This window comes from Periophthalmus magnuspinnatus, chromosome 12, assembly GCF_009829125.3.
Source record: "Periophthalmus magnuspinnatus isolate fPerMag1 chromosome 12, fPerMag1.2.pri, whole genome shotgun sequence".
Classification (NCBI taxonomy): Eukaryota; Metazoa; Chordata; class Actinopteri; order Gobiiformes; family Gobiidae; genus Periophthalmus; species Periophthalmus magnuspinnatus.
The window spans coordinates 6152284-6165306 of NC_047137.1; the positions used below are offsets into that span (position 1 = coordinate 6152284).

Sequence of the window (13023 nt, forward strand, 5' to 3'; positions counted from 1 at the left end):
GCACTCAAACTTTGAATGCGTAGTAGAAGTTTTCACACAGGCATACATTTTACTTACATACTGAGACTTCAAGCCAAATGCAAAGACTTAAGGAATGATAACCTTGCCTCCACCTGTCTGTTCCTCTATAGCTTCATGACACCGCTCCATGTGGCAGCGGAGCGGGCTCACAATGACATCATGGAGGTGCTGCAGAAACACGGGGCCAAGGTGAGATGTTGTGACTGTGAAATGTCTTGCCCTCGGACAAAAGTTCAACAACACTATGCACAGAGTTAGAAGCGGAAAGATGATGACAGAGCTTCATGTTGCACCAAAACAAAGATCCATTTGCATCTGCACTTTTTAATGAGGACACTTTTTAATGAATGGAAAAAATGTGGTAATCAAAGCTAATATATTATTTTCTTTGACAAGCACTTAGTGAAAAGAGCAGGCATTAATGATATGCTTGAGCTTTGCATTCACAGTCCACTGAATAGATGTGTAGTTGTAAACAGTTTAAAATGTTTTTGACAAAGGTTTATACATACATATTCATGTCTCAACAAAATATGAAATTGCGAGTTTTTCGTACATCACCATGCAAAGCCCCCGAGACAAGAAATATAAAAGTTCAAATCAGATAATAGTTTTACCAAAAAAGAGTGCATGGTGTAGTTGTTGTTTATCAGTTACAGTTTGTGTTTGGTTCTCAAGCCAATTAACCATTAAGAAAGCAGAAAGATGTACCAAAACCTATCTTCATAATATGATTTAAGTGCATATTACAGTTTTAATCAAGATGGACCATTTTGAAACTTACATTATAGTTCCTTTCACCAAACCCTTTGAAAAACAGATGGAGATTTTTAATTACAATATCCTGAATCGGTATGACAATTATAGTAGTCCAAATTAAATGACAATGTGAAATGTGATGAGAACAGTATGGTGCTTTTCCAGGTAAATGCCCTGGACACACTGGGTCAGACGGCCCTCCACCGTGCTGCTCTGGCTGGACACCTCCAGACCTGCCGGCTGTTGCTAGGATACGGGGCAGATGCCTCGCTGGTGTCGCTGCAGGGCTTCACCGCTGCTCAGATGGGAAATGAAGCCGTTCAGCAAATACTCAATGGTAAGCTCCCCTCTGTGTGCTGTGCGGTTACCAGGCAGCCGCGTGCTACTCTCCGACCAACTATAATTGTCTCCAAAGGTCATTATTGATGCCTTTCACCATGGAGACACAGTGTATTATTTGTGTATCAATTAGTCGTACAGAACAGCTACTTTTATCACACGTTCAATTATTCATGCTTTTTGACGGATGAAATACATACAGTGTACTGACAGGAAATGAATATACAAGTATGTACAGCAGGCTTGAGAGCGATCTGTAAAGGTTATGGCGTCCTTTCATGGCAGTCTCTTATATGTTAGTGGATAATGACGTAAAGATTAAAGCTCTGCGGTGCTTTTGTTCAGAAAACGTGCCCGTGAGAAACTCTGATGTGGACTACAGACTACTGGAGGCTGCTAAAGCTGGAGACCTGGACACAGTCAAGGTGAGAATACAGTTTCATATTCATTAAAGTGGGACTAATCACCCAAATTAAACCCACAAGTTCAACAACATTGCAAATAGAGCTGCTAATCTGGGCAGGGCCTGGAAGACTAAAGGAGTGAGAAACGGGGTCTCGAAGTATAAGGAACAGTGTGATGTATAAGGAACACTTTAAACTCTGCACCCTGCACTAATGGGCTCTAATCAGGGTGGAGGTACATAATGTTACAGTCCTTTAATAGCCAGAGGCAGTAGCTTTTTGACAGTTTTAGACCACAAATCTGCACTTGAACCTAATTTACACTAAACTTTACCAAGAATGGCGAGGAACAGTATAGAATTCAACAAAAATACCCAGTTTAGTAGCGAAAAAAAGTGTTTTAGTTGCAATTTAAGCATAGTACTGTTTGCTCCAATGGTAACAATTAGCATTACACCTGTCCAGGTATAAATTGAAGTGGATAATTTATTCATGTACTCTTACTAGCTTTATATTTCTTTTAAGCTGCAACTCTATTTGGTTCTTCTGAGAGTTCATGCTTCACTGTGTTTGGCTAAGTCAAAATTTCAGTCAATGATTTTATTAGAAAGTGAAGAAAGTAGCGTTGCAGTATTTCCAACAGTGATCCCTTGATACTGATTTCCATACCACAGTAGCAATAAAAATACACTTTTTTATAATACAATGTAATAATTGTTTCTTTTGTGCTATGTGGTATTTTACTAGTCTTTATAAAGGTCCAACTTAGTCCTATGTATGTGATTTTCAGTGTCGGTAGCTGTTTGTAGATTCAGTACTAGTTTTAGTATGACCTGTGAGGAGTATACACAGTGCCTTACAGAGCTCAAATGTGTATATCACCAGCCCAGCCCTGCACGGTTTCTTTATTTTGAACTAAAATGCAGTAAAATGTCTTGACCTTTGCGGCTAGGCTCTTGCTCTAATACACACCTAGCTTGCGTTATTGTAGCGAAATGTCATGGTTCCTTTATCCACTATATCCGCCCGGTGTCTTCTGTTGTCGTTGTTTATTGATTTCGGTTGGAACTCATTCTCATCAAAGGCCACACACCCACCACATTCCTGTTTGTAAGATCCTTTTAATAGAGATGGAAAAGTGTGCACATTTTTTATTTATTTATTTGCCAGTGGCCCACACTCTTTTCAAAAACCATAGGAGCTGCTTATGCTACTATTACTGCCTGGATGAAACCACCTACTAGTGTTAGTTTTTGCAGTCCTAAAATTTCAAACTCGATTTCGATGCTGAGGAATAGACTTGATTTTCAAATATTGATTCCAATACCACAATGATAACACTGTGATTTTCAACATTAAATCACAGTACTTTCTTTTATATTACCATGCGGCTTTATATTTGTGTAATTCCTCAGTTGCAAAGGTATGTTCCATAGCAGTCCATGGGTGTATACTAGTCTGTGTGGTCTTATACTGTATACTATTCAGGAAAGGTTCATTATAACTGTTCAAGTGAATATCTAGTTTTGATACTAGTTTTAGTTTTGATTACTGCCTGATTTTTGATGCTTTTGACACCCTACCACCTACTGAATGTCACAGCCCTGTAAGACTAGGTTGACTTTTTTGATAGAATACAGCTGATCTCTATAAACAGACTCTAATTGGCTTATCCGTATGGGGGAGCGTTTCCCGGTGAGGATTCTGTCAGAGAGTGATGCCTTGCGGATTGTATTTGAACATGAGAGGAGTTTTGGTAAAGCCTGCTCCTGTCTCTCAGATTCTGTTTTTAACCTGTCACTTGTAAAAGGCGCGGGTTAGCTGTCTGACCGAAGCACTGATTGACGTGGAGAGAGGGATAGTAACAGCTTTGGATCTTCCTGTGGATTTTTGTCATATTATCAGGCATGTGTGGCAAGAGGAGCTATTAGAGTGAGAGTGTTAATGTGGATGGTATTTTGTTAGTGCATTTACACTAATTAAAAATAATTGCATATTCAGTCTTCTGTTTTTAATGATATACTTAGTCTGATTTATGTCGACCGGAATTTGACCATTTTTACTGCAGTAGATGGATCCCCTTGTTCCCGCTTCCTCTTATTTATTTTTCTTTATCTCTTTTTGTCGATAACTAGACAGATAGCTCAGAATAGCTGTATAAAAATGATTGTGAAAGTTTCAATAATTCATTGGAAGAATAAACATCTTGTAAGCAGCATTGTAGGAATTTGTTCAATTTGTTGTAGGGCCGGGCAATATGGGAATATATACATTTTTATCTCATTTATGTGACAATCTGCTATTTTGGTCATATCGCCATATTTCTCTTTTCAATGCAGCTGGATTGAGCTGGATTTAAACACAGTGAATATTCAACTTTCAGATGAAGCAAATGATTTGGAAAAATACAAAGTGTATGAATCATGTATCATGTGTACATGAATCATGTTAAAATCTATTTGTGATCTGGCTCCAATAAAATTGAGCCATAGCCCTTTTTAAAGAGGGTGTATTTTCCTTCCATGGGGTATTAACTGCTAACACATAACATATTTAGATCACTGTGTTGCCTTTTATTGTTACCATTGCAGCAGGTTTGTCAAGTTGTTGTGTGCAGTTTTCTATTCTGCTTTTGTACATCTATGGATAATTGTCGTGTGGGAGTACAGATGACGTTGGCTTGTGGGCTGAGCATTTCACAGAATTTTAAAGCTAACCGCAAGGAGGGTTTGAATAGGGCCCGGGAGCGATTGAAAAAATACAGAAACATGCATGGATGACATCTAAAACCTTTTCATGTTTTTTATAAGGGAACAATGTTTTAACATGGTAGAAAACTCAAACAAATAATTTGGTATAATACCCCCTGTATGAAGTTCATTTACATATTCAGATTTGAACATGCACCAAACTTTAATGCATTGGAGTGCATTACTAATTTAATACACAGCTAGGACTGTCTGAAGCATTAAGTAGTCACTTTCAGTTATGTTATGTTCTCTCTAGCACTGCACCATAAGGCGTTGCTTAATGAATCGTACAAACCAATTACTAATTTGTGTGAGATTTCTGTTATTTTAATTAATAACTGCAGACTCAGTGATGGACACGGCATGTGGTGTTTGTCAAAATATGTGTTTTTGTGAGATTTACTTACTTTGTAATTTATCTATTTAGCCAGAGATAGCAGATAAATGGAACTTGGTTTTAGTTTTTCATTTTCAATTTCAACTGTCAACAAGCATCAAAGACGTATAGCAACCAAGGTGTACACATCCAAATTATATCTCTGGGTTTCAGAATGATGTGTATGACTGTTACCCTAGCAATTAACCTTTTTTTTTTGTTAAATGTAATATTTTTGGAATGGAAAAAGTCCATAAATACAAATTTGTATATTGTATTGTATTTGTATTGTGTGCCTATTCAACATGTCTTTTTCTATTTTTGCTATTTTAATTTTTGTAAATTTCTTTTTTTTGTATTTTAATATATAGCTACTGTGTCCAAGTCATTTCACTTTGAAAATGAATAGTGTCTAAGTCAAGTCTAAGATGTTGAATTTCTCAAGTCTAAGATGTTGAATTTAAGATGAGACAAGAGTTGTCTTCTTCTCTTAATATAATCCCAATTTCAGTTTTTAGTTCAGTTAAACTTTGTATGCATTAACAACAGCACCTTGGAAGTGTCTTGGAAATCACTCTGTTTTAATAACATTCATTTTTTGCCACAAACTGTTCTGCACTACTCGATGATTCACCCAAAATTATGTAACCATGACCATTTGGTTATTTTGCCTCAATTTATTGACGACATGTTCTAATTTGGTTTTGATGTCTAATGCACATGTTTTGTTTCCAACAGTCTCTTTGCACAGCCCAAAATGTGAATTGCCGAGATTTGGAAGGACGCCACTCTACGCCTCTTCACTTTGCTGCCGGCTACAACCGTGTTTCAGTGGTGGAGTATCTGCTCCATCATGGGGCAGATGTCCATGCCAAAGACAAAGGGTACTGAGACCTAACCTTTATATTAGCACCTCTTTTAAAACTACAGTCACTAAGTTTACATGCACCTTAGAAAAAAAATTTAACCGATTGATCAAAATGCATGTAAATCTGGGAACTACAGTGCTGTGTTGTAGTTTACAACTCGAAGATGCCATTAACAAATCTGTAGAGGCTGATTCACATATATTGGCACAGACTATAAGAGGCTTTCACTGCACAGGGTAAGAAGTGGAGTAAGGGACTAAGGGAGTGTGATGTCACCCATGTTCAGCTTCTGTCAAAGAAGCTTATCGAGGCTAGCAGTTATAGGGCGGAAATTTGGGTCCGAGTTCCATATTTGGAATTCTGACCACGAGTATCACAGCAACCAAAGAGCCGAGCTGGAGCAAGGCTGTTGAAGGTAACGCAGCTAGTAGGTTCGCTATGTCCATTTATATATAAATCTATGGCTTGGATGGGTGTTCTTTCATTTTAGATCAGCACCGATGTTAAAATACTGTCCATTCACTGTGGATTATCACATGCAGTTTCATTGTTTTGGAGCACTACGCCAAAGTGAAAGCAAAACCTACTGGGGCATCGATCAAACAAAAAAAATCAAACAAACAACGTAAATGAGATGTTACATATGTATGTCTGCCAAAAGTGTGGTTGTATGTATGGTAGCCGTTTTTACTTTGTGGCAATTATAACCACAAAGTTAGTGCCAATGCTAAAATATTAGATGCCCATTTGCACCTATTTAGTTCTTTCACCTGCTTGTAGACTGGGACAAGAGTGTTCTTACAGGTTTTGAGGCAAAGACTATTTGAATTTGGTTGTTTAGCACACTCTGAGTACACCGCAATGTAAACATAGTGAGTTACACACCTAAAATGTCTCTTGTTTTTTGATAGTGGGCTGGTTCCCCTCCATAACGCCTGTTCGTATGGTCACTATGAGGTGGCAGAGCTGCTGGTCAGACATGGAGCCTCGGTAAATGTGGCAGACCTGTGGAAGTTCACTCCACTACATGAGGCTGCAGCCAAGGGCAAATATGAGATCTGCAAACTGCTGTTGAAGGTAAGAAGAGTTCTATTATAAACATTGTAGCAGACAGTACTGTATTTCTTGCACTGAGTGAAGTGTCCTCTAGTTTTATGACTGCTTTTTTTTCTTTGTTACCAAATTTGTATTGATTTTTGGTAAAACAACTAAACTATATACAAACAAACATATAACGGACAATTAAAAAAAAAGTGCACATCCGTAGATACCCCATTAAACTTAGACTTACACTCATAATAATTAACCACCCAATAGCCTACTGTTTACCTCACAGCGAGGTGACTTTAAAATCTTCAACAAGTATAAGGGTCACTTAAAATAAATATAGTACGCCTGCGCTAGGAGAATAAAGTCGTAATATTTCAACATTTAAAAGTCAGAAAAAGTCATCATTTTACGAGAATAAAGTCATAATTTTAATTTTGGTTATATTTATCAAAAATAACCAAAAAAAATGAACACAGGCTGCAAAAGGCTGGCACTTGGATGAGTGAAAAGCTTACATAAATGCCCATTGCGCTCCCTGGGGCTCACTGGGCAGGACACAGGCTGTTCTTCAAGGTGGAGGAGTCTCAGTCTCAGTGCACACTCCACTCAGCTTAGCGTCACATCTCTACTGTTCTAAACATGGGTACTTTGCACACAATTACTGTTCAAAGATGTGCTCATTGTAGATTCAACCCCTCATTATGGGCTTGTGGAGCTGTGTGCGCTGGGCAGCCCCAGTTTTACGCACTGATTATAATGTATTCTAATTTTTATTTCCTCTGTGCTGTCCTGTTTCTGTCATCAAATAGTAAATGGTAATCTAATACACAGAGCTGAAACTGGTTTCAGTCCCAGATCCAGAATTCTTTATGCAGAATTGACACTGCATACTGTCCTTGCTGTTCCTCAGTACAGCGTCTGAAGCAGTGCATACATGTATTCATGGATGTTTCAGGTACACTGCATAAACATGAGCTACCACTGTCTGAGCACACAGCTCCACAAGCCTGCGAACACGTGTAAACAAGTGTAGAACGCTCAAAGTCAAGGGAATAGATTTGGTGTATGATAATTAAAAACACTCTTTCTTTAGACAATCAAATGTGATTTTCAACATTAAATCTTTCTTTCTTTTATGTTTCCATATGGTCTTAAAACTGTGTAATCCCTCAGTTGTTCAAGTAGGTTCCATTGTGTATACTAATCTGTGCGGTTTTATACTTGTTCTGATACAGAGATGCTTCCAGAGATTAATTGTTTTTTCTTTGGCATTATGCATGTGCCCTGTGGGCTGCTCTGAATAAACAATGAATGACAGTACCAACTGGCGTGAGATAAAGAAGGAGGGCATTACAAATGAATGTCTTTAAGTTTTAAGATTCTCCCAGGTAATAAAATTGACAACACAGAGACATTCTTGCTCAAACAAATTATTTTCAAATTTTTGTTAAATTTTTTAGTTGGTTTATTGCTTCCGAGCTGATTGAACTTTGTATAAAAATTATAAATGTTCTTCTTTTATTTTATATTGGCTTTGAAACTTTACATTACCACATATTAAAAGTATGCATACATTAACTTGCTTTTACTACTATGCAATAGTTCTGGAGGATTTGTAAAGATATTAAGCTTCAATTATAATTCAGCACTCTCATCTGCGTGTTAAAACCAGTGCTGCTAATGTAATGTGCTATTAACTAGAGGTGCTTTTTATGAGATTTATTATTCAGCATTTCACATCTGCTAATTATTTTTGCTAAGTACAACTTGGAATGGTTAAAATTGTCAGCTTGCAAAGGCCTTGATGAGTACTGCAGCTAACCGCTCTCACATGTACCAAGCACGGGTAGAATTGTAATACATGAAGAAAACATTAGTCATTTCTTACACACATTAAAAACATGGAACGTGTCAGGTTACATTAAAATTCAGTCACACAGCACTAGCATTTAAAATAGCCATGCTTAGAATATTTATAAATTCTTACCAAGAAGATGACACGGGTGAAAAAATGTGTTCTGTAATATGATTGTCACATTCCTCTATTTGCATTTTAAATTTTGATACTACTGCAGTGACATCAAGCTGGGGGTTTATTTCATGTATGTCTATAGCGGAAAGTTCTGCAGTTACCATGGTGACACTACAACGCACAAATTGGCAAACACACCCTGATAAGGTTTTAGATTGTCTGAAAACTCAAGAAAAAATACAAAATGGATTGTAATGTTATTTGAGAGGAACTTGTTTAACAGTAACAGAGCTTCAGAGAGAGCAGTACCTCCTGTTAGCGATGTAGCAGCACAGATGAGCATGCTTTGTTTTTGCCATTATCCATCTCCCGACAGGTTACATCACCACTGTGTTCTGCCACATGGAGCCTCAAAAGTAATTGTAATGTATGCTGCTAACTCACAAAGCGTACTTATACTTAGCATGCAGGACCAAGCATTAAGAGCAGAGACAGTTTGTCCTGAGGGGTGCACCATCACGCATTTGCTTGTTGTTATGTTTAAGATGAAGTTTGGAGCATAAGCAAGTGTATGTTAAATCAAACACTACATGGAAAGCAGCGGTAGGAGTGAGAGAGACTGATTATTATTTGGCTCAGGGATTGATAAATATTTTTAAAACTGCGTATTGAAGTAGCATCACCAGATAATGAGAAAGCAGTGGGAAAGTAGAAAGTGAGAGTACCAGGCACATAGATTATAGTTTACATAAGTTAAGTGGTCTAAGTATTTATTAATTTTTTTGCATTACAGTTGTTGATAGCTTTACCGTCACAGCAAAACTTTTCTCTGATATCTGAGCATTTTGAAAAGTGCTTATAAACTCATCATGGTGAATACTTGGTGGATATTTGGAATGCATAAATTCAGTGAGGAATAACTTTGTAACACTGCTGTTTAAAATGAACTAGTTCGATTTTCACGTTTTAAGACAGTAAAAATCAGATACAGCGTCTTTAAGGAGTGAACATTTAATGGACAGTTTAATGTTCACTCTGAAAATCCTTTGTTTATGTAAAGGTCAATTACTGTCTTGTCGTGTGGACTCTTCTTTTGTTCTGTGTGTTTTTAGCCTCTGGTTTTTACACAACACTGAGGACAGAATATTTAGTCATTCACACATCACAATATAATATAATAAGATAGAGCAAAAACATAAATGGTAATAATAAATTCAATATAAGTAGCAAAAGGCACGAGACTGGTGTCAAATAAAGCACATTTATGCTATTGTGTAGGTACAAGTAAAAATAAAAATATAGTAAATACAAAATATATCTCGGCTATATACTGTCACGTTATGGGTTTAAATATTTTATGTAAAGTTACAATACTGCCTTTAAATCCCTCGACCATCAACTACTGGTTCTTTACATATTTACACATTAACATATGGCTACACTAATAACGGAATATTTTCAAGTGCTACCCATAGGCCAATAATTAGAACATGCAGTAACAGCAGTGCAGTCGGCTGACAGCTGAGAGGAGGGGAGTGGACAGAGGAGGACAGCGGAGGTGACAGCACTGGGGAATAGCTGTGTTTTGGTCTGAATAAATGCGGCGTACAAAGCTCCACTGGGAGTAGGAGCAGGAACATGTGAACTCCCAGCGCAATGGGGGCAGTCTGCTGGAAATGATGCGCTGATTAAAGGTTCTTATGTTTGAAGTGAGATATGAGGTGGTTCCTGTCTGTAGTCAGGGAGTTGTTTGGAACTTCCTCAGCCAAGTGAAGCAGAAATCAGCTGTGACAGAGAGGCTAACGGATGAGCAGAACTTGTAACTGGTGATGTTCTATTCCTCTGATAATTACTTGTAGCTGTGTCAGGGTTTGATGGTTCCCATGCTGAATCCCCACAGAGCTCACAGCCAAGGTGATGTGTGTATTTACGAGTGTGTGGAGTTGAGGAGATTTGCTACTAGAAATCACACATTTATAATCAATATTTTAACTATGCATATCTTGAAAACGGGTATTTATTGGTCTCTATTGTGATTCTTCAACATGACACAGTAATTTGTTTAAGGCAAAAGACATGCAGAAGTCTGGTGGTGTAGGGTTTGGCATTCCTGTAGCGCCTGTAGTGGTGGAACTTCACAGCGTTTTAGCTATACTGAGGTAGCATGATAAGGGAGCGTAGCAGGCAGCCAATGATTTTTGTTTCTGCATATTTCAAAACTCTGTAAAGCTTTTTCATTTGCAACGGTGCAGCCTGAAAATCGCCCTGCCATAGTTGACGGTACTCTCAATGTGTTTTCACTGATAGAAAGACACCAATAACTATGGCCTCTGTCATCTAGACAGTACATGACCTCTACATGTCACTCTTAAGGTCAGTACTGATTATAACTTTGTTCACACCCCCTACAATGGGCAAAGGGGGATTTTACTTCAAGAAAAAAAAATAATATTGCACTCTTGACTTGGCTTATTTGACTATTGCCGGAGTTTTGACTAAAGGGGTGATGTATGGTGATGTACTGGAAGTTGATAATCAGCTGTGGCAACAACTGAAAAAACAGACAATAGAAAAAAGAATTACCTTTGTATTACTTGGACTATTGAGTTTTTAATTACACATAAATAAAATAACTACATTTTATTCACTCCCGTAGCAGTGTTTTTGTGTGACTAATATCTGCTAAAGTGTTGACGTTTATGGCTTTTTGCTGAGTAGTCTCCATTACCATGTGATAATTAATGCTCTTGATGCCAAGGGCCAGTCTAAGAAGAATGCTTCTTCCGGAAGTGAACAAGGTGATTCCTCTCTGGCTCATTGACTCCACAGCCCACAGATAGCTGGCCACCATCTGCCGTAGCATCTTTGTTTGTTTTTCCAACCCTCCTACCCCCCACTTAACACGAATTTATGACAAGGCACTGTTCGTATCCTCACCCGGCCTGCAAAGGATCTGATTATCTCGAGTGGAAGCCATGCAGAGATGAAGTTGTCAGCGAGCGCGGCTTTGAGCAGGTGGCAACCATTTTTCATCTGCGCCTACTGGTTTGGGAGAAGCATTGATCCTTGGCGCTATCATAACATGCCGATGTTGAGCGAGACAGATGAAACGAATTCCTCACTGTCACCGCAGGGCTTGGGTGGGGGGATGGTGGAGACTCCCTCGAGCCTGGGCTTGGTGATCTGATGCCTGCTCCCAGCACCGCTCCCGTTACACAGACACATGATCGATCGACTTGAGCGCGCTGCCTTTATTTGCTCATGTTTGGATCTTCACGGTTCAGAGTCACAGAGTCGCAGAGCAGAACCTTCATTTCCCCTTTAATAAAAACGTACCCCGGCCTGAAATGTCCTGAAACTAGGGAAGGAACTGTTCTCTCCATCCAAAAATATATTTCGTGTTTAGCTAGTGGGGTTGAGGAATTTTAGGCAATTATCTAACTTTGTTAATAGTTATTGTTGACAAGATCACACAGGTGCAAAATGATTTGAGCTTTGGGTAAAAAAGAAAGTCGTTGATTGATTAATAATTGTGTAATCGGACAAAAACAATGAGTTTCTTGATGTGTTTTAAATGCAGGTTATGTTTACAGTTTACTTTTTATAAATAGCCACAAACAACAGCGTTATGGCAAAGACTGAAATATTTACTGTAAAACTAATACATTTCATACAGTGATAGAAATCAATTTTTAAGGTAGTCACACTTATAAAAAAGACATAAAATGTGTTGTTATAAAGATCTCATAATTGTGATTTCAGTTGCGAGTCAAGCTCAGCCTTACTAATTTATTGCTGATCACAATTTCTATATTATTAACATTTTTCTATACATTTGTTGTGCTTTCATTTGTGTAAGACAGAAATATGTAGTCTCACTTTAAGGAGAAGCTATTGTACTATTATAGATGATTATGCTCTAAAATGGCTGAGCTTAGCATTAGTAAAAATTGTGTTCAACCTTGGCCTCTAGTCTATTCATTCTTTCCAGATAAACTCTTCCAAAGTTCATCTGTAAGTTTCCTCTGTGCGTAAGCCTCTTTACAGTTTCCCTCTTTTGTGTTATTCTGGACTCGGAATAATGTGCCACTGCCACCGCTGTGACATTCTCCAAGTTCATCTTTCAGACGTACAAAACGCTGGGATAAGTCTTTGTCGGAGCTCGAAGTGCCACAGCATAATTATGTTCCTCTCGATTAATGGGCAAAGTGTGTTATTAGCACTTACCATGGAGCACGAGAACATCAGGTGCGAAAAACTTGATGCTGCACTGATGATAGTGTTTTTTTTACCTTGCTCCAAAGCTGGTATTTTAACTAATATGACTCAGAATTATTCAGTTCAATTTTTTTTTTAAATTTATTTATTTTATGTGTATGTATATATATATATATATATTACATTTAAAACAGCTTTAGCAGACAAAAGTGCTTCAAATAAAAGTGAACAAAAAAACAACAACAAATATTTTGAAATAATACAA

General features: G+C 37.9%; 1 protein-coding gene across 2 annotated transcripts in view; it reads left to right on the forward strand.

The window, feature by feature from the left end:
• The window catches only part of LOC117379356 (poly [ADP-ribose] polymerase tankyrase-1-like), a 110803-nt gene that overhangs the window by 73127 nt on the left and 24653 nt on the right, over window positions 1-13023 (forward strand). For both annotated transcript variants that reach the window (XM_033976055.2, XM_055225620.1), the window contains 5 exons: window positions 132-210; window positions 946-1117; window positions 1465-1544; window positions 5388-5533; window positions 6430-6595. In XM_033976055.2, the coding sequence (XP_033831946.1) occupies window positions 132-210; window positions 946-1117; window positions 1465-1544; window positions 5388-5533; window positions 6430-6595 (643 nt within the window). The remainder of the gene's footprint in view (window positions 1-131; window positions 211-945; window positions 1118-1464; window positions 1545-5387; window positions 5534-6429; window positions 6596-13023) is intronic.